The following is a 27,229-nucleotide window of genomic DNA, read 5'->3' on the forward strand; positions in this document are numbered from 1 at the left end:
AGGCGGCTGCAGCTGTAGTGCCGGCGCCCGCGTCCCTACAATTTATGAACATACGGGATTTTTATCGTCACAGTGTAGCCAAAACTCAAAAGCTGTTTCGGGTACCATAATTTTTCCCAACCATGACTCGACTACAACTGAATAATAGTGATTGCTTTGTCGTTTGTTTGCATGATAAGTCCTTTGTGTGGCGATCGAGCGCCGAGTAGAAAAGGAAGGAAAAACTGTCGCTGCCGCACAAAAGAACAACAGGCCGCCGAGCGAACGGTGAAAGTCTCTGGCTGTGGTCTGTGATTCGTCTCCGTGCGAATCGTCGTGAGTAGTGACCAAGTCTCGTCAGCACTCAGCGCGCTTTGTAGCGCCCAGTCGACGTTCGACGATAGTAGTGCGGCAACATACGCGTCCGGTCATTAATTATCGACTTGCCGTCTGATACGTTAAAATAAATATTTCGTATACGACAAATGGTGCGGTAGACGAAGAGTTACTTATGCGACCAGTGCCGGGCACTCTGAGTTGTGCCGTCGCGCGTCTGCACGCCCGAAAGGTAAAAACCGAAATCGAATACTACCACTCGTTTTAAACGGTCGTACACGACATAATGTGTACTTGCCAAATGTCTTGTGACAGGTTGTACGTGGATGTATAGTAAATTAATGTAATGTCGCATAATGGACGGTCGTGATCTCGTCTGACGATCCCCTCACACCCTCTTCGTGCCAAACGATTTTTTTGAATTTTTATCGATTTGATCAGCTTACCGATCGGTCAATGGCGTCCTTTTACCTATAAGCGTTCTGCTTTTAAAATATCACTAAGGATGAACCTTCACGTCTGTCGAGTCTGCAATAGGTAGGAGAACCACCCTTATCGTGTGTCCTCTTCCCGTGAGCAGTGGCCGCAAAATTAAATGTATGTTATACATACGTAGGTACTAGGTAGTCACATATTTACATTATTATATTATACACCGATTATTTGTTCATTAAATGTTTCATTTAATTGCACCCATTGGGCCCTCTCTGCGGGCGCTCCTGCCTCTTCCACGCCTTGTAGGTTATTTGATTTTCTTTGGTAATAATATTATAATTAGGATATAAAGAAGGATACCTAGTTGGCAGTCTTGTAAAGAATACTTTTATTTTGTATTCGGAATACATATTCGAATAAATGAGAATTAAAGTATTCGAATAGGTAGTTCTTAAAAAATATATATTCAGAATACTATTAGAATATTATTTTTCACAACTAGTTTTTGTCAGTTTTTGAATGGTTGGTAATTAAAAATACATTGTAATCATGTTATATATAAATTTTGACCACATATGATACGGCCGATAAGGACCATACGGGGCACAACACATTGGTGTTTATAAAAATAATCATATGGGCTAATATTATATTTTGATCAAAGAATTAAATTAATGTTCATGATTTATAATATGTTTTGTCACAAATTTAAAACTATTTTTCTGGATCTGAAAAAAGTTGTTTTTTAATGAATAAAATATACAAATAAAAGTATTCAAATACTTTACAAGACTGCTAATTGGTACAAAGTGTAGTAATTTCAAATTTTAAGATGTAGGTACCGTTGTACTAAAGGTTAATTATCACCTCACTACAGTGGCGCCGAACCTATAACCCAAGAGGGGCGACCGCCCCCCCCCTTTTTTTCGGTGGGTGGGGTCGTAGGGGTCTGTGGGTGCCCCAGCAAACTACTTATGAATTATGTTCGTAATAAGCTATTAATGTATACATATGCAGCACTAAAGCAAGCGTAAACGAAGGTGGTGGTCCGTATAACTTTTTACTTGCCCCCCCCTCTTTTAAAATATAGTTCGGCGCCACTGCCTCACTACCTACACCCTGACAGAAGAATTAAATTGCATAAGGTGCCTAAATTTTGTTTAGTTTGAGTAACGTTAAATTATTTGCATCAATAACTATGGGTTGAATTATTTAATAGATCTTTGGAATAAATTTATCTCAACCTCATTAATAGCTCTCCTTCATTTACGTCAGTTCTAAATAACCTACACTACTAATTATATTGTATCAAACAATTTTAATTACCTAAGTACATAAGTAAGGATATGAAAGAAAACCAAATACAATATTAATGTAAAAATTCAGTAGATACCTAAATACTGTTATTCAGATTGTCTATATGAGATTTATTACATCATAATACGATTCAAGTAGCTATGGCCTATGAATATAGTTATTTATAATTCTGCTTATAGACTAATAGATTATAGCCAATAATATATCTATAGTAATAGACAAAAGGCTTATTTAACTTCCTAAACAAATGTTTATTGTGTAATTTTGAAAAAAGTAATTAGTTGCTGTTTGTATTATAACAATTATTTTTGCCTAGAAACATTTATCATTATTATAAGTAAACATTGCTATCTTGTGTTGAGGTGAATGATTCGAGAAGAGTGCCTCATATCCAGATGAATGTCTATTAAGAGAATGTCAGCGCACTATTCGTTTTCTCTCTCTGGCCCGCGCTCAACATAGACAAAACGCACTTACGCAAAATCATTTTTTCTATGCGTTTAAGTAATCTTAGAGTAAAGTCACCTATTACAAAAAAGATAGAGAATAATATTTTTGAGGGAATGACAAATTGATTTTATATTTTATTATTATTTGACTTAGTATTCCACTCTCAAAAAAAATAAAAAAAATGTTGTAAATTTAAATGATGTTTAAACTAATTTGAGACAATATTTAGACAAATCGATTTGTCATTCCCTCAAAAGTATTATGTTCTATCTTTTTTGTAATAGGTGACTTTACTCTAAGATTACTTAAACGCATAGAAAAAGTGATTTTGCGTAAATGCGTTTTGTCTATGTTGCACGTGGGCCAGAGAGAGAAAACGAACAGACATGAGCTGACATCCTCTTAAGTTGTATATAAATCTTCCCAACTTCATTTGATTAAACCATTATTTATCTCATACTTTCAAACTATATTTCAAATTTATAAGTAGTTGTTGTTTCTATGTTTTAATATCCAAGCCTAAATGGGTATGCTTTTTGTATTGTCTAAATATTATTTAATTTATATTAAAATACAGTAATAATTAGTATGTAAGGTAATACCCTATTTAGTGTTTTACCTCACACAAAATATATTTGTTGTGAAAGTATTTTTTGTATTTTTTTTAATTAAACTGGGTTAGTTTTAGATAAATATTTGTCTATGATCACATTTAAATATTTCTTATCTATTTCTAATGGAAAATGAAGGGCAACAAAGGGCATCAATTTGATCTGTTTTGAATAAAATACATATTATTATTCAACATAATCTGTATCTAATAGACCTTTAATTTGTAATCATAATATATTGTTTATGTAATTACTAATAACCTAAGCTCTCATGTTAAAACTAATTAAGTAAAAAACCTTTGTTAAATACTTGAACAAATTATAACTTATGTTTGTTGACTAACTTAACTTATTATCATATGATCAAACATTATTATCTAATATGATGAACATTCTTTATTTAGTTTAGAATGGACAAAGGAAACAAATTCATTCGGCCATTAGGATTCAGGCGACGAACAAGATCTGCCAGTAGCGTTGGTATGTTATAAATTACATCACAAACTTATTCTTTACTTTCAAACTTATTTTAATTTTGTTCTAGCATATCCAGACAATAAAGCTCAAAGTGATGATTCCAGTAGTAATTCCAAAGATGTAGGAGTGTCTAGTATTTATCATGTAAGAATTTTTGACAAATATCAATAATTTGATAAGGGTAATTAATATAATTTATTTTAAAAATAGAGTGATTCAGATGATATAAGTGGTGCTCCACAACCCATTCGATTTGCTTTACTATCAAAACATCTAATGCATTTGGAATCAGATTCAGTCAATGAAAACTTTACCCCAGGAAGACCATTTACTAGAAGGTTTAATTAAATAGTTGATCACATTTTAACATAATTGATAATTTATAATATATTAACATTTATATTATATTATGTTCTTATTATTTTTATATAGAAAAAGAAAATTCAAAAAGATGATTGTCGATCCAGATGTAAAGTTTCCATCACAAATGACTAGTAGTTGTTCTCAGAGTAGTAGCAGTGAGAAGAGAAGAATTACACGTCACTCGGCTAGTATGCCAAGGTACTGTTCTTATTTTTCTTTGTTCAACTAAATAAATATGATTTTATTCAAATTAAAATACTTTAAATTAATTATGACACAATGCCTTAAACATTTAGAAACTGTGGATCATTGATCTTGGCTATTGGTAAAAGAAAGCGCAGTAATCGAGAAATTATAGCTGGCCATCAGGGTACTTCAAATATCAAATCAATGGATATTGATGTTGCTAGTAGCTCAAGTAGTATTAGTTCTTCAGAAAGTGAAGCTGGAATTTATACTAATGATGAAGGAAGAGAAGGTAAAACTAATATAAATAAAAGTTATACATAGTCATAAACTTACGAGCCCTTATTTAATATTTAGGAGATGATGAACAGAGTGATTGGGTTGGTAATGCATGTGGAGCTGGTGGAGTAACTGATGATGATGCCGAACCAATTAAAATTGATTGTCAGAAATTGTTATCTGTTAATTTACAAAATAGCCCATTAGCCGAAGGAAGAGGACCTGGGCGTATGCCAATGTGGCATAGAAATACTTTTCTTAAGGTACTAGAAATACTCTTTTAGTTGTTATTTTATCAATTTAAAAAAACATAAATATGTGGTTTAGAAGAGTGATAGAGAAATTCGTGGGGGCTTACGCAGAGTTCGGTCAGTTAAACCTAGTTTCTCTGTTATGACTTCAGCTAATGAAAAAGTATCTCGTTTCTTACGAGATCCTGCTCAGTCTGAACTAAGGTAATGATTTTACTACTTACTTTTTGTATGGTTTTAAATTGTAACTAAAAAGTATATTTTATTTTAGGCTACATCCAATGCCAAAAAACGAACAAGACCAACTATCACATTTGGCAGAAATGTATTCCCTTCATATGCAACTCAATGACTCGCCAAAAAAAGGAGTTACTCTGACCAAAACTGAGTTAGTTTTTTTTTCATTATTGTACTAAACATTGATTGTATTAAAATCTTATTAAACATTTATTTTTCAGCAACACAATTCAAGTAGACTTAGAAGCTCCATTTTCACATCTCAATCCATCAAAAGATCATAAAAGAAAGAAATCTGCAACTTCTGGTAATAATAAAACAAAAAATCATAGTACTGATTTGTAGACAGCCCAATGTAATGTTATCTCTTAAAACTGTATGCAGCTGAATATCAATGGTTAGAAGGTAAAAGGGTGTAAACGCCAATTTCCAAATTGTTCAGGAGAGCCGAAAAACAGAAATTTTCACCTTAGAACTTCATATAACACTTCGATTTGAGACTAAATATGATTTATAATGAGTTTTTCATAATATTTTGTATTGATTAATTGTTCATAATCATAACATATTTGTGTATTTAAAGCCAATTAAAAAAAAAAAAATGACTTACGCCTTTTTTTTCTGATTGTGGCTCTTACACCCCAAAGATGTTCTATCGACTATAAAGTATAATGGATAGTTTAACATTGTGATTTGTAGTAAAAGTATTTTGAAAATTGTAGATATAAACGCTTTTTAAAGTGCTGTCCAAACGACTAACAAAAATAATAAATTGATGTAACCGCCAGCAATGACGCTTACGTATTATCAAGTTTCCTTGAATGCCGTTTACATCTTTTAATTGACGTTTCCATCCAGTTTTTACATTCCTACCAATTCTACGCCGTTTACGACCACATATTAAAACATCGATACTTGGATATATACAAATGATAACAATGTTTAGGTTCGATTAATCAATGTATAATAATGACGTTTACAACAATATGCAAAAAGATCGATTTTGAAAAAGAGTGGCGTTTACGCCCTTTTACCTTCTAACCATCGATATATTATGATGTCCTTGTAACATAGATGTTTCCCTTAGGCTGGAAACATACGGACATTATTTTTTTGCCACATATATATTTTATATCTATATAGGATATATATATAAAATATTTATGCAGTAAAATAATGTCTGTGTGTTGTATTTCTTACATTACATACTCATAACAATTTTAAACCATTTTTTTCCAAATGAACTTAAACTTAATTTTGATCATTCCACATTTATTGTGATTGTATATGAATATAAATTTACTCTTAATTTTTCAATAAATTTGGTGGTTATAAATAACTTTATATAAAAATGAATATGAACAATATGGCTAATCATAATTCGTAGCCATAAATAATAAAAATAAGAATTGGTCCTTCTTTGGTGGTTAGTTATTTTGCATGTAACTGGTATACTAAAAATATTTATTACTTGTTTATTATTTACAATGTGTTATACAAAAATAATTTATTTAATATGTGGTTTTAACCACATGCGTACATTGTTAAGTTACATAATATTTTAACAAATCAATAAAGGTCATAACCCATCAATACCAAAACTAATTTAACACCTAATTAAAATTTAACTTAAATGATAAATCATTGTTTCAGAATTAAGCTTAGGCTTGCAAGCATTACATAATCAAGCATGGATACCTATAGTTCTAGAAGACAAGCCTTGTACATCATCTCAGACAGAAACTTCAACTCAGAACAAGTGAACATTATTACATACTTGTGCCAACTAGTAAGGCTGAAACTAATTGAAAATGCAGCTTCAACACGCTTTTTTTACTATTTATATATTATATATATGAAAAAAATTATTATAAATTATTATAATAATTATTATTTTGTTGACATGTAATTTGTCTACCAAAAATGCATGTTAGATAATAGTAATACCAAAGTATTGCTATTGATGATTGAAACAGTCATAATTATGTACTGACTTATTAAATTTACCAATCAATTTCAGTCATTATTTTTAAGAGGAGTTTATCTATTTTATTTAAACTTGGAGGTCGAAATACTCTTGATACTATTACTTTCTAAATTCTCAGTATTCTAAACATTCTGTTTTTAAACAAACATTTTTCATCGTTTTAAATGTAAAGCTTTTTATGTCTAAAACTACTCTTTAAATTGACATTATTATAATGATTCGTTTTAACCCATAACACTCTTTATGTACACTTTTAGGTATTATTTTTATGTTACTATTCCATATATTTATAATCAATAAAGTTTTATCATATAATTTACATTCTCATTCATGAATTATTATGTAACTTGATATATGAATGTGATCATAATTTGTTAGTTTATAAGACGTAACATCATGAAATCACCATTAATATATGCATTTTAAACAATTACATACACAAATTGTTTTCATTTTTAGACTTAATAATAAAGATAGAACACAAGTTGTTAAACTAAGTGATCATTTGAAAAATAAATTATCTATAATATACAATTGTTGAAATTTGAATCAGCAATAATAGTTGAGAAATTTATTTAATCATGAATATTATTGCAAATTTATACTTATTTTTAAATCCAGCTTAGCATAATTAAATATTATTGTAAATAGTTCGATGATATAACTAAATTATAGACATTGTATATAAAGCAAATAAAATATTTGAATGTAATTTTATAAAAAAAAAAATTCTAATTGGTTTTTGCATAATATGGTTTTATCAATAGCCTTCAAAATCTATTTTAAGTGAGATTCCTAACCAGGTATCTAATATCTATAATTATTTAGTTTACTTGCGTTTATCGCAGCTTACTATGACTAAATGCCTTCCTATATTATTGTGATATTTTTTATAGTTATAACTTCTAATATATTTAATATGGTTTCTAAGTATCTCAATTTTAAATATGGATGTTGTATAACTTAGATTGTCGTTAATATTTGAGTAATTTGAAGTATGAAGCATTATGGAAAGAATTTGGATTTCCTTTTGTAAAATTGATTTGTTGTTTAGCAATGTTACGCTACAGATAATTTTGTGATAAAGAAAAACTCATTTTAAATTAATCTTTCAGTCCACTAAGATTTTTAATACATTTCAACTTGATAACCTTATTAATTGTATGTAGTGTGTTCCATATTATTGTCATTGCATACATTGTAATGATTTTTATGGTTTCAAAGTCAAATTATATTTTGTACTTATCCCTAATTTATATATTAAACAATTAAGCCTACTCTTGAGCATAGGCGTGCGCCCACCCTGTGAGTTGTACCATACCTACTTATTATAGATGACAACTTAGATCATATAAATAGTTGTATTGTCTTATTCAGTGGTATAAGCATTTTGATTTTTGATTTTCTTATATCAACATAATTAACAAGATTTTCTTAAATCTATAAAATATGCAAACAAAAAATGGTTCTATTTAATCGAGGATAGGGTAAATCGTGGACATATATCACAACCAATCAATTTGGACTTATGGAAAATAATATGCAAATGCATAAAAATTCTAGCCCTACTAATTATGAATAAAAATATATATATTATACGTTAAAATGTATACAATGGGTGATGTCCGGTGAGTAAATGAATGTAATTTTATAGATAACAATGTAATACCTAAACTGATTTGTTTCAAGTATCATTGGCCCACTCTGCCACACGTCTGTGCTCTTGAGGTACGTGAACCTGCAGTTTTACCTATGTGACGTGTGATATTCAAGATCGCATGCTCGTAATAGCTCAGCAATAAAATTAAATTTGGAAAAATGAGTTGAAGCGGAACGTGGATGTTAGGCGTTAGTTGTACCCACGATTAAAGATATACCTTATAGTATATCTTTAATCATGGTTGTACCTACTGTTGGTAATTTTATCGTCTATAACTTTACTGTATAGCAACAGGTTGAACAGACGAACAGTCTTGGGCGTGTGTGTGTTCGAGCAGATTTTGAAGAAAGACTATATTATTGGTTGCCATTTGAATAATTGTACATCATCGCGATTTGCTATGGTATTTTATATTTTTATGGATAGAAAAAATATTTTCTTCGCGCTGGCGCGCATTCGAATTTAAGCGGGCCCGTGCGGTTTGGGAACCACTGATCGACGGCGGGCCAATGGCGTGAGCGCCATGCGACTCCCCGGTCGACGGGCGGGAGCCGCGTGATTTTCCCGCTAAAATCCCTGCGCACAATCGGGACAAAGGCCTCTACCTAGTAACCGGTCGCCGCCGAATGCCGATACTGGTAACCGGTACTCCGACTTCTCGTAAGTCGAGACCAGTCCGCAGTCGCGCTTCGCACCGGCACCCGACCGATCATATTGTAACTCGCCTTTTTGCTCCTCCCGTCTTGCAGCACGAGCGGTCACCGCACCCCGCCCGGCCTGTCGTCGCCGCCGCCGCAATACAATTTTTAACGGACAATTGACAAACTGAGCCCGTCGTAAACGATATCCGTCCGGAGAAGTCCTCGCTCGAAGCGTTTGTCTCGAGCTGAAGTCGTGTAATCGTTTTCCTAACCGCTAATTAACTTTTTGTTTTTCCTTTTTATTTTTTTATCTTTTTTTTTTGGCGGCAAAGCACTGTGTCACGTCACCGTCCAGGAGTGTTTAAAGGTTAGTGGTTTTTGTGCTTCGCTGCTTTTTTAATCAACTTTTCCCACCGACCACGTCCCTCCTAGGTAGTTGTAATTTTCCTTTCGACATCGGACCACCTCAATAATTTAAAATAATATTAGGTAGCTGTATTATTATTATTTGATATTTCCAAACAGGTGGTACCGGTACAGGCATGACGATTTAAAGTACATGGATAGGAAAGTTTTGTAGAACGTAGTATTGAAGTAGGTATAATACCTCTACTCGACATTCGTGTGGTCTCGGGAAATTCGATTTATATTGTTGAGGAGCACGATTTTCAGAATTCACGTTTTTTTATTTTTAAACTACCTAGGTAACTAATTTTATTTTTAACGTCTACTGGAAAAATCTATTACCGGGATTGTACGATGTAACTGCCTATGTAAGTATAATATATACGTACCTACCTACCTCCTTGGTCGAGTATCTGGAGTTTCGACGAGAAAATGTTCGTAAATCTGTACCCACGTGAAACTGTTTTATTTAATTCGCCCACGTCCACTTTCTGTCTATAATCAACGAAATAGGTTAATCGCATATTATTATTATTATCATGCAAATGCCCGGAAATGGTCACATCGCGTTTTTAATATTCCACAAGTCATTTATTCGATTACAATATCACGTAGCATTTGCCTGCAAATACATTTTAAATGATTATATCGTGTTGAAAATACCTACCTATTTAATTGGGTAGACTAGGTGTCAACTTCCTGATCGGCGTTTTTAAAGACATGATCTCATATTTTAATATTTGTTCAATATTATCTTGAATTTTTTTTTTTTTAACAGGTAGGTAGGTACTTAAGCTAAGGTACCTACCTATCACACTATTAGTATTATACTCACAATATTTCCATATAATGAGGATTTAGGATAAGTGATTAGTATCTTTCAAATTTCAAAAAATAAAATATTAAACTATCTCCCTACTTTTAGGAGCAAAATAAAAAAAAACGCTACTTGCCCAATTTGTTTCAAATTTACATACTTACCTAGATAAAAATATGATTCTTGAAAACTTTTTTTTACCTAGTTTCGACTGCTTTTATCTTGGTATATCAAATTAAAAAGTTGAATACAATGTTTTAGTTGATTAAAAATATTATGTTCTATGTTAATGTGTTACATCATAATACATAGAATGGTAACTTTGTTCTTTTTTATAATTTTATAAAAATAACCCAAGACATCATGGTCATTTACATACATACCTACATTTGTTTTAGGTACCTACTTCTCTTATTATGTATATCAAATTATACTTTTAAAAATGTAACTAATATTACACAAGGGCGTCATTTGGGGGGGGGGGGGGTTAATACTCCAATGCGCCGTCATAATTAACTTATACATGTTTTCATATATAGGTAATATAAAATATATATATTTTAAGTTTTTGTATATGTACAGTAATGACATTAGCTGGTTGCTTTAACTGCTTATAAGCTTTTAATTCTTTGAATTACTAGCTATTTAAAAGTTGCATTAGTCGTTATGAGTTTCAATTACAATTATAAAAGGGAAGGAAAGAATATTTACATAGGTTTGCATAGGTTTCCTACATTTATATATATATAAATATATATTTTTTTTAATGGCCTGGTGAAATGTCAAAATTGGCCTGCCTAAAAGTTTGCACACCCAGAAAAAAAACTGAAATGACGCCCCTGATATTACAACATACATTTTCTTCTTATATTATGTAATTTGTATATAATATAATAGATTGTATTTTTATTTGGTAGTTTGGTACCTAGTATTTAAATATAATAGTAGGGTTATATGTCACGTACCACAAATAGTAAATTCGAGAGTAAATTGGAATATATTATTCTAATCGAATAATTATTGTCTGTGTTCTATTTGTACTTTTGATTATCTCCCCATTTTTGTTGCTGACAATTTATTTACCCCTATTTACAGTCATAGTAAAATTAATTAGAAGTATACTCGACAGATAACAGTGTTAATCATACTTATTATTAATTTTACTATGTTTACAGTTATATTCATACCTATTTAAATTTTAGCGTGATATAATGTGATATAGGTAGGTAATAAATAATACTTATATAGTTTCTGGGAAGTTTTTCCTTAGAATACCTTTTATTGTACTATTTGTATTATTTTCTGATTTGGGTTGGTGTATATATTTTGGTTCATTTTAAAGAAAAAAAAATACTTTTTCAATGTTATTTATTAACTTACACATTTTAATTCCTCCTAGAACAATTTTGCAATCCAGCTAGTTTAGGTAGGTACACATATTTTGATAGTGGAAGAAGTACCTTAAATATTAAAAATTAAATTCTAATCAATTCTCTTAAGTAAATAACCACTTTAAGTTTTAACACTTTCAATTAATTTTATGGTTGAATTCTTGGTTGTATTTAATCAGAATTCCAAGAACATTATTTTTAAAATTAAATCAGATTGCAATTTTTAAAATATTAATTTACAGGAAATTCGTACAAACCGTTTTTGATTGAATAAAACAAAATGGAGACACCGCCTTTTAATCCAGAGCCAACTCGGATGATGACCAGAAGCGTTCTAGCTGAGATACCAACTAGGCTAGGACGATTATCTATGACAGACCCTAACAATGGTAATATAATATTAATACCTAATACAGCTGCAATACTTACTTAAAATAAACCTTACTAAATATATTATACTATATTATCATACTTTCATTAGGTTTGGGCCGAAATGATCACCATCTCAATATAATGAATACCACTATAAGTAACTTGCCAACATCAATGATGACGCCATCCCCTAGTCCAGATGAATTAATCATCCAACAAAGGGGCCGCCGTAAAATACCAGTTACTTTTAGTCCTGACATTGATGCCATAAAACAGGTAGGCTTCATTCATTACATTCATGATGTATATTTTATTTTTAATTACCTACCAACTACCTTATTTTTATCTTTGGGTTTTTTTTTATTATTATTATCATTATTAGTTATTACAAAGTTTAACAATGTGCTATGATTCTATGTTTCAACTATAAAATGTCTTATTTCACTTCAAATCAATTTATACGTTTTATATGATTAAAATGTTGATTTTATTTTTTATCCACCAAGTATAGAATACAAATAGTTATTAGCTCTTCTCTGGTTATTTAATTGTTAGAAATAATTTTTTTTTATATGCTTTTAAATTATAAATATTGGTAGGTTTAAATAATATTATTATCTTACAAATACAAAATATCTGGATATAAATTACTAATAAGGTTCATAGAAATTAAAAATACATTTATCTTTAATAGGTTTTAATTTTCATACATGCATATCTTAAAATAATTATTTGAATTTCTGAGTAAAACGAATATAAATTTGAACCTTCTTGTATAATCCCTATATCAGTTTTTAAAATATTAAATTTCAATTAAAAAAATAATAATCATAAGATAATAAATAATATTAACAGATAACTAATCATTAGTAGATATATTTGTGTTTCATGTTAAAATTATATCCATGATTAAAGCTATAACGAGTAGGTATCTACAATTTATTTTAGTGTATGGATAGATATAGAATTATGTGATTAATTAGATCTATTATCCTTAAAATATGTTAATATGAAACACATGTTAATTTTGATAAAATCCATGACCAAATAACTATTTTCTTATATTTCAATATTTGTAAATAATGGCTAAATACTAGTAAATATCTGGACATCTGGTATCAATTATAATAATATTCTTAACAATCTCATAATCATAAGACTTGATAAAGAAAACCAATGTGTTAATTATTATAATATTTCTTGGAACCTCAAAATAAAAATCTTGAAACTGTTCTATGTAAAATTGTCTTTATAATTATAAATATTCCTTTAAAATTTAAAACAACTTTAATTTAATAAAATATACTCCTTTTATAATAATCAATATTATTACAATATATTTCTGATTTGTAACAAAACGAGTATCAAGTAAAAATAGGTTTGAAAAAAAAACTTCAAACATATCGTAACCTCAGCTATGTATGAGTTATCAATTATCATGTTTGGAAGAAATATATTTCTAGAAAATCGTAAATTTATTTAGTTATTAAGTATTAATTATTAAAATAAAATGTTTAACTCATTTAAAGTTTTAATTTATGTTTAAAATATCAAATGATAAATATTTAAATTTTTTATGCAAACTATTTCACACATAATATTATAGTAATTATAAAATTATCACAAATACATTTAACCACAGATAGCAAAAATCATTGATTATATATTATAAAAATTCACTACACAATCGATGGTTAACATTTCAGTTTCCATATATTACATTGATTTTATTTGAAATTTATTTTTAGAATAATCAAGAAACTCCAACAAAATCTGGTTGTTCTAATTTCAAGAGTTCAATTGTTCTGAGGAGTACTCCACGCAAAAGATTACTGTTAAATGATCCATTGGAATTATCATCTCCAGACAAATACAAAATTGTATGTATAAAGTTACTATAGTTAATAATTGTATTAATACTTAACAATATGTTTGTGATTAGGGCTCTCCGAGTTGTAAAAAATTACGTACTGAAGTGGCAGTTGAACTTCCAGAAGATAATTGTCTTTTGTCTGCTTTAAAATCATTGTCTCCAGATCAGCTAATTGGTATAATTGGACAGATTGTCATTGACCATCCGAGTATTGAAAAGGTACATATATATTCAATTTTATTCAAAAACAACTATATAGTTATTTATTTTAATCAATAGGAAATTAGATCACATTTCCCTGTGGCCGACTTAAAGCCCCTTGAAGAACGTATTTACTATTTGCGACGTAATATCTACAAGGCTTTACCAAGTAGCAGATTGATTTCAAAAACTGATCCAACTGCCTACAACAGAGTCTCAACCCATGTTTTAGCATTCAAGGTATATTTATTGGTTGTTTTCATCTAGTATTGACAATATTTTAATCCTGCGTTATTTAATGTTTTTTTTTTCAGAAATGTGTTGTCGATCAAGGTAGACGCTTGGTTGAGAGCAATCAGTGGCCAATCGTTATGGACTATGTGTTCATGGCATGGAAGCATGTTCGTAATACTCCTATATGGGATAATCCTGCCCACAACGCTGCACGCCGACAGTGTTTTAAATCGCTATCAGCTCAGTGTATAACTGCCCTCAAACACATGAAGGACACTATGAACCAGCAAAGCTGTGACAATTATAAAAACCAGTAAGTTCTTCTTTTTAAGCTTTTTAAATGTAATTGGTGATATACAATTAAATTATTGCGTACTAGTTATTATTTATTATTTTATTTCTAAAAATTGTCTTTGTTTTGTCTGTTAACATAGACTGAAGCTGTTAGTTGATGACAGTGAAGACATAGAATGGTGTTTGCATTTCCTGAACATTCGTGAGTGACCCACATTAGTTTGGTTTTCTTTATTCTATTATGTATTTTTTTTTTGTCTAGCAGCAAATATATTTTTGTAGTTGCTGGATAAAATGTTGACTGTAGGCAATTATTTAGCTAACATACTATGTAACGTTGCGTTAATTTAAAATATTAGTAAATTTATTTTAATTGTATACAAAAAATTGAATGTTTTCTACTTTTATGTGAATAATATATGGTGTATTGTGTTTTATTTCTGAAAATCCTGTAATTGTAATAATTTTGTCAACATAACCCACCCCCTACTATTTCTGCACAAAATGTTTAATTTGCACCTACACCATCAAATAACTGTAAATTTATGATTTTTTTTTTTTGGGAGGGTGGGTTTATTTGTTTTTTGCTTATTATTTATTTCATGCACCATTTTAATTTTTTTTTCTATTGAAATGTATTATTTATTACAATTATTATTATGTTTATAAAACGTGGGACCACTAAGTTAGTCAATTATTTTACAGAATATTATTAGCAATGGTTTTGCGTTGTAGTATATTCATTTTTTTTTTTTTATTAACAAATTGTTAAAATAAAATATAAATGTAGCGTGTTTGTGTATTGATCGACAGTATACTGAAAATAATTTATTGTCAAATTCAATAAATTTGTTCAACTTAAGACTGTAGGTGTGAACTCAGGGTCGCATTACTCAAATGTGTGCAATGCATATAATTTGAATCCTTCTACATAGACTGTATAGTTAGTTTTATATGATAAATTAAGTAAATGTACTTAGATTTAAAAAATAAAAAATAAATGTTCCATGTACAATTTGTATACCTAATGTATGAATAACTTTATGTTAGTTTTAGTTATGTTTAATGTTTGTCGTATTTGTAGACAAATGTATAATTATTATTTGTGGAAATGTATCTAACCTCATAATTCTAAATAAATGGTAATTAATTTTAAATTTTTATTTTTAAACATTTTACAATCAGAAGCCCAATTACAAAAGGTGCACATTTTACATGCATATATTATATGTTTTATAAGTCTACAAGAAAATTGAATAAATACTTAATTGGTAAAAAATACGAAACATTGCTGACAGGTAGAGAGATTTAACCAAATTTATGTGTTGTAAGAAGGAAGGTAAATTAATATTTTACCATTGAGAAGATTACAAGAGAAGGACTCTGGGTCGTAACTCGTGGATGTGTAATTTTTAGCTTGAAACCCACAAAACAGACATTTTTATTGGGCGTGCTTAATCTGTCGGCAGTAGATTACCAACTGCCAAGTGAGGGATCCAAACAAAAGCCGTAATCATATATAGGCCTAACCAGGCTATTACGGAACAACACCTTTAAGAAACTACATAGCTTAAATACAGTGGCTAGGTATCATCTTTATAAAACCTAATCATTTTATCTCTTTACTAATCTAGTCAATACAAAACCAAAATCTAGAACTTAATTATTCATAGAGTTTGATACGAGGATGGTTCCGTTAATAGAGAATGGAAAGGTGAGAGGAGAATGACATCTGGTGAAAGCTATTGTCTTGCATTTCTCAATATTAAGAAACAAGCCTATGTCTGCTCCCCTTTCGACAAATCTGTCTAAATCTTCCAAAAAACACAAAATCGTGGCGATTTGTAATGTTATATCATCAGCAAAAAATAGTAACTTGGGAACCCTTGCAACACTATTTATGAAAAACACAAACAAACGAAATGGGAGACAAATTTCCACCTTGGGAGACACCAGATGTACCTGTAGAGATATGGAATTTAGAATCAAAAAAATGTAACCCATTAGGTTCTATTTTGTAAGTAAGAGGTAAACCGAGATAACAATGGGAAACCTATTCCTAGAGCAGATAGGATCATGGTTCTGGATTTTTAATTTATTTCATACTTAAATATAATTAAAAAGTACACATATACAGAAAAGCAGCCCCCACTCAAATTTAAAATTGAAATAAATTATTTAAGATAGCAGATTAGTGGTATTTCTGAATGTCGCAACATGTCGGTTATAGTTGTTTTATTTTTCAAATATATTAATTGTATAGAATACAGCCCTATACAGATGTTACATTCCATTTGATATATTTTCAGCTTTAGAAAATATATTCAAGTATCAAACATTTGTATATACAGATTTCATTTTAAAATGATTAAATTTTGAAAAGAACTCAAAATCTCAATTTTAAAAATGTATTATCAGTTTATCACTATCCCTTAAGTCCCAACTATCGAGATCATCTTGTCCCCTGTAATCCATATAATTTAATCTATACTCTATTCAAAATAAGACCGTGACCAGGCGGAAACCAGTTTTCGTCGGGCGGCAGTCAAACATATGGCCAGATGTCGTCCCCACACGGCAAGCATCAGGCGCTGCCACGGAACAGTCACACCAATGCGCACAACTCGGCCGCCTGGTCACGGTTTTATTTTGAATAGAGTACATTCTATTATTGAGTATATTTAGAGTATTAGTCCCATGCCACTAATTAATAACTAATCTATTAACTGAACTCCCCTTTGGAGCATTTTGGAAATCAACCTTCTCATTTTTCTTTCTCTAATCATTTGTTTAATGTAATATATTTGTTTTTTTTTTTTTTATCATTACTTACTATAGTACTGAGTACATAATGTGTAAAAAACAATATGTACAAGTATATTTTATTTAGGAAACATGATTCATTTTTCAAATAAATAAAAACATGAAGTAACTGGTCATTTGAAAATTAAATTTATTTTTCATAATAAACATTAAGACTGTCTAAAATATAATAACGGTCTTTTGAAAACAAAAATTATAATAAATTCTAAAGATGGTAGTTTTTGATTTCTTATCCAATAATTCAATGATAATAATTTACTGTTTTTTTTTCCTTTTGGACACTTAAAATCTAATAAAAACAAAAACATATAATATTCTGAAAAAGCTATCAACAATGCTCCAGACATATTAATACCGTTGGAATGATAAATAAAAACAATGAATTAATATACTATGCAATCTATGAACAATCTAAATTATACCTCAAAACTGTACGATAAAGGGTATTAATAATTTATATGTTAAATTGATGATAATTGATAATATATGTGTACCTGCACAAATAACCATCGATTTATAAGTTATTTGAAAATGGGAATGTAGTTATCCATGCGAGCACGATGCTTTTGCGACACACATTCAGATATCCACACAACATTTCTGCATTCTTGTTCTTTAAGTTTCAAATACGAGTAGAAAACACCGTAATGGAATTGGCGCATGAATGCATTAACATTCAACTTCACTTCATGTTCAAAGAAACGATCTTCAAGAGTTTTTTCACCAGGATTAGTGCCAGCACCGTCAAACAGAGCACTGTACTCAGCAAAGTATTCAGCAACAGCTTTGACCTATATGTAATAAAAAGCATATCAGAATATGATTAATGATTATTTTCTAAAAACAATTGTCATTCTATTATGTTGTAAACGTTACCTGATCGTAGTCATCAGCTCTAGCTAAGGCGGCTAGACCATCTGGGTAGAGTTTACCGCATCTTGGATACAGCTTAGCTCTATCGTCCTTAGTCAATTCTGTTCCAAACGAGTTGATTGTTATGTTTATTGCCCGTCTATCAGCTTCAAACGATAATATTTCACACATAGTATCAGCAGTGATACCTCCAAGCTTTTTACAGAAATCATAAAACGATTCCAAGTAAGCCTTATACAGAGTATTACGAATAATTTCAATGTTCATTTCGTCGAGATCCTGTTCACTAATGCAGTCAACAAAGAATGGAGCCAATGGTGTGTCGACCAACACAGCATTGTAGAGTTCAGCTGGAGTAGCAGCAACATGTATTGCTTCCATTTGCTCGAAACTACCCAATGGATGACACTTTGGTATCAATTCAGATATGGGGCGCTGGTGAAGTGTTCCGGTGATCAACAATATGATGTTGTCAATCATGTAACTGTACGTGATGTAATCGAGGAATGTGCTGAGGGGTTCCACGGCATGGTTGCGCATGTGTTGAAATTCAATAACGAGCTTCTCGCGCAACTTGTCATCGATGACGGACACCGCCAGCGGGCTGGGTTCATTGGCCAAGAACTGGCCGTAATCCGTGGATTGCAGATGCAATTTGAGATCATCCAAGGTCTCGCACTGCTCAAGGTTCAGGTAATCGGCATGTCTGAGTATGCCACACTTGAAGCCGCGGCACAATCCTTCCAAGTATCCGCCGTCAATGTTGAAGAAACAACCGGTGTCCACCATGATTTCTTTAGTCGACCTGCAAACAACAACGTCAAAGCGACCGATCAAAAACTAGACCGTTCACGCCCAAAATCGTCCCCACTGAATCGCCCGACAATCAGTTATAGTATGAACAATATGTAAACAAGTGTCGTCGAAAGTGAATCGATAGCGGTCGGGAGGACGCGGACACGGGCTGGTTCGGGTTCACCGAGCTTACCTGAGAGGGTTCTGTCGATCGAAACGTAACTGTCCGCCGCGATTTGAATGTTTAGCAGACCACAGAAAACGAAATTACGATAGAGCACAAACACAGCAGACTGTACACTGTTCCTACAAGTACAAATTATAGTACACACCTTAATTTTTATCAATTGACAATCATCGAGAGTCACAGTATCATTCCGTGTCGAAAGTGGTGTCACGGAATCTGTGGTAGGTGGTAGTGTTCTGGTTAGAGTGGTCTGAAGTTAGAAACGCGGCGTGATTGATACGGACGAGGATCGCGTGAACACAGCAACGTTTTGTGACCGCCTGCAAAGTGCCTGTAATTTTCAAACGTTGCATTTTTACGCCGCTGCAAGTTTGAAGTTAATCTCTACTATTCAATAAATATATTGTGAACGGATTTCGTTTTAATGTGAATGATGGGAGGGGAGTGTCAATTCCTAAAACCAGTCCAAAAAAATTACGAATTCGTTTGTCCAGGCTACCACGAGTAAGTACCTACTACGATTTACTTTAATCACCAAAAAATCAAGATTTTCATATAAGAAATTTGAATGTATACTTAACTCCGTAAAGTTTACGGTCAAAGTTCATGATTGGGAAAATGCCTGGACCATGTGGGAAATTAAACACTGCCCGGGAATTGCTTGGAATTGCCAAAATACAGTGGGCAATAATTATGAATTATAATGAAAAAGATATAAAACAGTTTTTGTTTCCAATAAATTATACAAATTATATAGATATCTATAGATTTTCTTTTCCACTTAGTTTTCCTGAAGCTCTACATTTGTGTTTATTTGTTTTACCTTTTACATTATTATTTAAAGTTAGTTAAACCTGTCATAAGCTTATTGACTGCCACGTACGATTCGAAAAATATTTAGCCACTTCTGTTAATTATACCTATCGATATCGAAGATGCTATCGGTACAAATATACAATGGTACCTACTGTTTCAATCTGGTCATACGACTCTTTGAATATTCTAATTTGGTTTTTAGTGTTAACTTTACCTTAAACTTTTTTTCTTGCATTTAGACCAATAAACAAAAGAATAAGATATATATAGGTACTTCCAAGTTCCAGAATTCCAATTTTAATTTTGAAATAATGTGTTTTTTGTTTGCTTCTTGTCTGTGTTTTGTAGGAAAATAATTTAAAATTTTTTTTTCAGTGACAGTAAAAGTTCATTTTGCAAAAAAATTTTAATTAATTGTATCCTAGGTAATAGGTATGTATACATATTAATTCAATACAAAAAATAAAAAATCCATTTCCTACAAAACCTAGAGAAGAGAATAATGGGAACTCAATTAATATGTTTCAAAATTAAAATTGGAATTTCGGTCCTGGGTCAATTTTTCTTTCGCTTTTCGGGACTTTTATAGCCAAATGAGTTGAAATGTGACTGCGTTTGTACGTCAAGTTCGGATTGATGATCAATTGGGTCGAGGGGTAATTTTTAATACATATTTCTCCTTGTAAACTGGTAAGTAGCCAACCTGGTATATGGGACTGGTCGCCTTAATTATATAAAGCGTTCGTGGAATTCACGCACACTGACGCGGTGTCCTACGCAAATCCGGCGAGTCCGACGATTCCTATTCTGACCGTGCTGTTCCGTCGCAATATGATGCGACCGATGCGACGAAATACAAGCTGTTTTGTTTTTAGTCGCATTTGTCGGATTCACGTAGGGTACGGCGTAATGTCTAATTATCTATCACTACAACACTACTATTATATATATACACACGGTACTCCCGATGGTTATGGAATATTGCCTAAATCCAACCCCTTAAAAATGGATCGCTTTCAAGAGCCTTATAAATAAAATAAAAATGCGCGCGAAACGTATAATATTGTAGGTATGTAGCCATGTAGGTATACATATATTAAACGTACACTTGTATATCGTATATGTATGTTTAATCTATGGTATGTAATACATTTTTCTATAGTAACACGTGAGTAGGCATATGAATGATTATAACAAATGTCAAATACTATAGATAAGAATACGGGACAGCTCGATTAAAAATCGCGACACATTTCGTCCCCCCGAAAACGTATAGGTTGCCTACTTAAAACATTTTACGGCGTTGACTCTAATATTACACCTAATTTCTGATTCAAATAAGTACACAAATTAAAAATAGATTATCATCAAATACTGTCTGTATTATATTTTGATAATAATGATTTGTTAAAAATTGTAAATTTTAAAATTTCTTATCATATGTCGGCTACGCCCAAGGATTTCTGATATAGGCAACCACTATGATTTTGGGTGGATATGTCGCAAGAATTTTAACATTCACTGTCCCGTATTGATATCTATAGTATTTGATTATAATAACAATCATAGACAGGTCCGGATTTAAGGTTGTTGGGGCCTACATGCTTTAAAACTTTAAAATTATATTACTGATGAGTTATTCTCTCATCATGCTATTAATTTCTTATCACATCAATTTTGCTTATTGAATACAATTAATACAGATTTATAAAATGTTAATACAATTAATAAGTAAATATAAGTAACTTTTAAAGTCATCTCTTTTAATTTTTTTTAAATTAGTACATCAAAACCATTAAATAAGTTGCTATTAAAATATATTTGATGCTAATGAAAACTAAAATAAATCCTTCAAATTATTTTCAATAAAAATTTGATACATTAAATAATATTTAGTACATTACTTCAAGGTACAACGTTATTTTATAATATACAAATATAAAAATAAAATACTAAAGAAATATAATGTACAAGTTATTTATAATAAACATACTTTTCTTGACTTCTTAATAGAAAATTGTTTGATGGTATCTTCAAAGTCCAAGGACCTAAGTACATCACTTTTGATACTTAAAATGGTTAAGTTGGATAGACGATCTTATGTCATTGTAGTTCTCAATATATTTTTTATAAGTTTCATTTTTGAAAACGAGCATTCTCCACTACTGTTTGCCACCATCAACACCAAGTACATATGCAAAGCAATGTCTACATTTGGAAAGGTAACTTTTAAATTGTCTTCGCATAGTATCCTGAACAAAAATAATTCCCACGATTATTCTTTTCTACAATCTTTTTGACGTAAATTAATCAAACTATTAAACTGCAGTAATTCGTTCCCTAAAGTTGATTCCAAATCTTCAGAATATATATTGACCAAATTTGTGGCAGATTATAATAATTTCAAACTTAATTAATTTTCGAACTTAAAAAAAAATAGTATACCTATTGTTTTGCAAATTACTAGAAAAAAAAAGGTAATTATTTTGTGGGGGCCTCTTATTAATTGAATCTTGTGGGATCATAATTAATTTTGTTGATAAACATTTCATTATTCTCAAAATTATTAGTTGCTTTATAAATAGTAATGACATAAATTAATGTTACTAGCAAATACTATATATGACAATTACCAATACGGAACACTAGCAAATACTATATATGACAATTACCAATACGGAACAAAGAATGATAATTGTATGGACGACATAGCCCCCTGAAAATACTTTAGAAACCGGTATAAAAAACCGAAACCAAAACCGAAATTTCTTAATAATGACAGTTTTCTGCTCAGCAACATTAATTTATCAGTCCCCACTTTTAATTCTAGAAACCGACAGACCTTCCACATTTCTATTCACAAAACACTATACGGCTTTTTTCCCCTATTAACAGAGTACTAGTCTCTTGTAACAACTTACAAAACAAACTGGATATCTTTCATTCCTCTCAAAAAGCGATCCAAATTAATATACTTTCTTTTTAACCATTTGTTCTATTTAAATATATTGTATACTAACTAGTTCAACCAGCGTGCAAATCTATTTACTATTAATATTGTTGTATTTATAGTTAGACAATTATTTTATGCATATTTTTTTTTTTATCAAACTTGTAAATGTTTAATAATTCTGTACTAAATGCCCTCGGGCGTGTATTTTAAATAAATTAAAAAATTAAAAAAAAAATAATACCGGTATTGCTAAGTTGAAACCGAAACATTTAGAAACCGGTATTCAAAACCGAAACCGAAACCGATATTTCTTAATACTGGTATTGTTAAGTTGAAACTGAAATCGTAAAATTTCAAAACCGGTATACAAAATTAAAACCGAAACCAAAGTTTCCTAATACCGGTATTGAAAAATTGAAACCAAAATCGAAAAAAATAAAAACCGGTATACAAAATCGAAACCGAAAACGAAATTGTTGTACAAAACCAGCTCATGTAAGAAACATTGGTCACAGATATATTAATCTACATTTTTCATGAAAACTACTATAGATAATTTTATAACAAGATAAAATAACATAATTAATAAGAGGCGACAACCCATTACGAAAACGTAGGATATTGGGAGAATTTTTAAATTAGACTTTTGTATTCAGTGTTTTAAAAGTTAAAATACACATTTTAGGGGGAAAAAAATCGAAAAATCGCGTGGGAACTAAACTGCATTTATACCTAAAATTCCTTAATTAAAAACTTTTCGTTTGTTATTTGCAAAAGATGTTGTTATAATTATTTGTTTAAAATTAAGGAGCCACATTTATTGAAATTTAATTATTATTAAGGATATTATTATCTTTAATTTAAGTATATTCAACATTAACTTTAATTTTTATTAGTAAATCATTAAATTAATTATGCATTGTTATTATATGAAACATATATATATATTAGTTTTAATATATTCTTTTTGCATTCACCAATTTGTATTGTTCATGGTGCCTAATTGTAGTCTCAAAATTCTAGAGGGGAAAGGGGATATAAAGGCGTCAGATGCCTATGTATATAAAAAATATAATAATTGTAATGCCATATGCTAGCGATTACGCGTTTTTCGTGACTCGGCGTGTAGGCGAACATAATACATAATTATTATGTGCTGCCAGCAAGTTAAGGCGCAGGTCAATACGCGAGACCGCATCTTATCAACTGTATGGTAACTGTGACTATTCTTGTTCGTATGTCGGCTTCCAGAGTTTACTCGTTTTTGTATCTATAGTGCTCTTTCGATCTTTCCCCTCCACAAACATGTCTGTAAGTCTGATCAAAATCGCTTTTGCATGCGTCTACTATAATTACTTCGCTCGTCACGACTATTTAATATTTACTGCACCCTGATAAATAATTTGAATAAAAGAACCCTCAAAATCCTTTACGGAGCACCGATATGGTGGTATTTTCTGTCCACGAATATGAAAGAAGTCGTCTCATCACCGTCCGTTTCGGTGGACTTAGATGTCACCGGAGCTACCGACAGTGGCCTACATATTGTATCTATATATCGCACGCTGCATCACCGCGCTCATCCCAAACTCTATTGTGGCATTGTCTGTTTGGTTTATCTGTTCTGTCAACTGTCAAGAGTTTGACGTTTAAATATTTTTTTTACTGTTTGTTATTATTATGATTATTGTTTATTTTTGTGTGCGTAGGTACATAAACAATTTTAAAATATTGTTTTTTGTTCATTTATTCATTTCGTTTTGTAAATAAATTATTCAAAAATCTAAATCACCGAAGTTATATATAAAACATGTAGAGATAGCGTACACTCGAATAATTATTTAATGAATAATTAATAATAATATAATATTTATATTGTATAGCATTATTGTATCTACGATTACTCAGATTAAGTCATTAAGATAAGGTTTTATCAGAACACATTCGACCTGTGCCTCGCGACTATGATTATAGGACTCGTTCGTTTACAGTCTATGCTACTGTGTGAATTCTACAACGAATAAACACTATTTTCCAAATTCCATTCAATACATTAGACAACTCCAAAAATAACAAAACTGAATACATTGCTATATTATTTGAAGCTATTAGGAACCTACTATTTTAGAGTCTCGATATAATTCGATTATATATTTATATTGTATCTATCTACAACCGTTCGTATTACGGCTACAGTGGTTATATACTTATATCCGTGATATAAGTAATAACTTAATAACTAATAAGTATACCTCCTGGCTACTACCTATATAAATATAAGTAAATAATGTCGGAATATTCTAATAATGAAACGCTGTTTAGTGAATTTTAAACCAACTGTAGGTGAGTGTTCTGACTCTAATGACCCTACAGAAATAATTATAAATCCAATTCATATATTATGCAAATATACGATTTCGGCACAGTACCTAATAGTTGCGGTCCATACCTTTTTGGTGGCACTTGCGGTCACTCTTTTTTTATACCTAGAGCTATGAACTGGTTTTACAATAGGTACTGACATAAAAATAATAATAATTTTAAACAATATTTTTTTAATATAATATACAATAAACTACAACTTTCCTTCGCACTTTTACAGGCTTAGGACTGTCAATAAATGAAATAAAATATCTACTGGCATGCTTAAGTTTTTTTTTTTAAATATTTATTAAAAATTATTATGATATATAACTATCAAATTTATAGATAATTCAACGAAAAACATTATTTAATACAAAATTCTACAAGCTATGTCATTAATTAATAAATTCAAATTTAAATTTAAATTTAACTGACATTACTAAACTTTAATGTTTAGACTGGTATATAACTATATGTGAAACTAAGTTTGACAATTTTGGATACTATTTCTTAGTGCCCGAATCGTTCAATACTTTGTTGACTCTGAAACAATTACCGAGGATGTAAAAAATTATTTTGATTACTTTTTTATACTATTTACCCTGATTGAATTTAACGTATTGGTAACTTTTTTTTTTGTTTTCCAGCATGATTTCTTAAATTTTGATTTTCTTCTAAAGCTACAAGAATTATTGTAACAACAAACAATATTGGATCGTAGAAAGTCTAATTATTACTAATTTTTAATAACTTTACAACTTCCTGTAAGTATATAAATTATATATACCTACATGACATCAGAAAATATTTTACAGCAGATAGTATTGGAAGTTGGAACATACATCAATTTTATTCTTCTTGACATAATTGAAAAGTACATCATAACATTCATCATATATCCATTTCGCCATTATCATATCTGATTTTTTTTTATACACACTTTTCATGTGTGTTTTGGTAAATCAGAATAAGCAGTATGATTGTTTCCTATAAACTTGACAGGCTCTGTAAATATAATAAAAAATTAAACGATAATATATAGAAAAAACTTATGTTGATAGTTTTGGTCGTGCTTTTTGTACTTATTTTAATATTTTTAAGTGCTTATATGAAGTATTTAAGTGCTTTTTTGATGATTATAGGTGCTGTAAACCCCGAACCCTGGTTATGACTGTTATGAGTGTATAAAATGTTACAATTTAAATATGCACATATCCAACATGTTCTTAACTTGGTTTTATAATGGGTCAATTCACCTTAAAACTAAAAATAACAACCTTAGATCGGTTCTGTTGAACTCAACATAGGCGCAAATAGCGTTTGGAATTTGGAGGGGGGCTACTTACTTTGCTAATATTGAATAAGCTTAAAACAAAATGTAGGAAATGTTTGGGGGACTATGGAGTTTTTTTTTTTTTTGGGGGGGGGGGGGGACTTAGGCCCTAAAGCCCCTTCCTATTTGCAATTAGTTCAACTCACATTTTCTATGTTGGGTGTGAGAGAGGGTCAGAAAGAGAAAAAAAATAGTGTACTAACATCCTCTTAATAACAACTGGAAAAATTACATGAAATAATAATGTCATATTATTATATACAATTTGTTTTAGCAACAACTATCGTAT

General features: G+C 30.5%; 3 protein-coding genes across 5 annotated transcripts; 2 read left to right on the forward strand and 1 right to left on the reverse strand.

The window, feature by feature from the left end:
- The first annotated feature begins 173 nt into the window (after window positions 1-173).
- LOC100163365 (G patch domain-containing protein 2-like) lies at window positions 174-7,637 on the forward strand. Of its 2 annotated transcripts, none has more exons than XM_001944131.5 (11): window positions 174-547; window positions 3,533-3,608; window positions 3,673-3,749; window positions 3,816-3,943; window positions 4,038-4,166; window positions 4,265-4,446; window positions 4,512-4,696; window positions 4,761-4,888; window positions 4,956-5,072; window positions 5,143-5,228; window positions 6,575-7,637. In XM_001944131.5, exons 1-11 carry the CDS (start codon window positions 491-493, stop codon window positions 6,682-6,684), a joined length of 1,275 nt encoding a protein of 424 aa, XP_001944166.2. In that variant the 5' UTR covers window positions 174-490; the 3' UTR covers window positions 6,685-7,637. The 2 variants fall into 2 exon arrangements, with proteins under 2 accessions (XP_001944166.2, XP_008182918.1); XM_008184696.3 differs by having other exon boundaries at window positions 3,538-3,608.
- A 1,534-nt stretch (window positions 7,638-9,171) lies between these two features.
- LOC100165422 lies at window positions 9,172-15,953 on the forward strand. Of its 2 annotated transcripts, none has more exons than XM_001944077.5 (8): window positions 9,172-9,576; window positions 12,065-12,211; window positions 12,304-12,470; window positions 13,943-14,074; window positions 14,137-14,286; window positions 14,347-14,508; window positions 14,583-14,815; window positions 14,937-15,953. In XM_001944077.5, the coding sequence occupies exons 2-8, from the start codon at window positions 12,103-12,105 to the stop codon at window positions 15,004-15,006; spliced, it is 1,023 nt and encodes a 340-aa protein (XP_001944112.1). In that variant the 5' UTR covers window positions 9,172-9,576; window positions 12,065-12,102; the 3' UTR covers window positions 15,007-15,953. The 2 variants fall into 2 exon arrangements, with proteins under 2 accessions (XP_001944112.1, XP_003244403.1); XM_003244355.4 differs by lacking the exon at window positions 9,172-9,576 and adding an exon at window positions 9,627-9,982.
- A 1,772-nt stretch (window positions 15,954-17,725) lies between these two features.
- On the reverse strand, window positions 17,726-19,677 carry VhaAC39 (vacuolar H[+]-ATPase C39 subunit). Its single transcript, NM_001204925.1, has 3 exons — window positions 19,481-19,677; window positions 18,496-19,297; window positions 17,726-18,410 (listed from the first exon to the last, which is right to left on the reverse strand). Exons 2-3 carry the CDS (start codon window positions 19,279-19,281, stop codon window positions 18,141-18,143), a joined length of 1,056 nt encoding a protein of 351 aa, NP_001191854.1. The 5' UTR covers window positions 19,282-19,297; window positions 19,481-19,677; the 3' UTR covers window positions 17,726-18,140.
- Between the last annotated feature and the right edge of the window lie 7,552 nt (window positions 19,678-27,229).

Source organism: Acyrthosiphon pisum, chromosome A3, assembly GCF_005508785.2.
Source record: "Acyrthosiphon pisum isolate AL4f chromosome A3, pea_aphid_22Mar2018_4r6ur, whole genome shotgun sequence".
Taxonomy (NCBI): Eukaryota; Metazoa; Arthropoda; class Insecta; order Hemiptera; family Aphididae; genus Acyrthosiphon; species Acyrthosiphon pisum.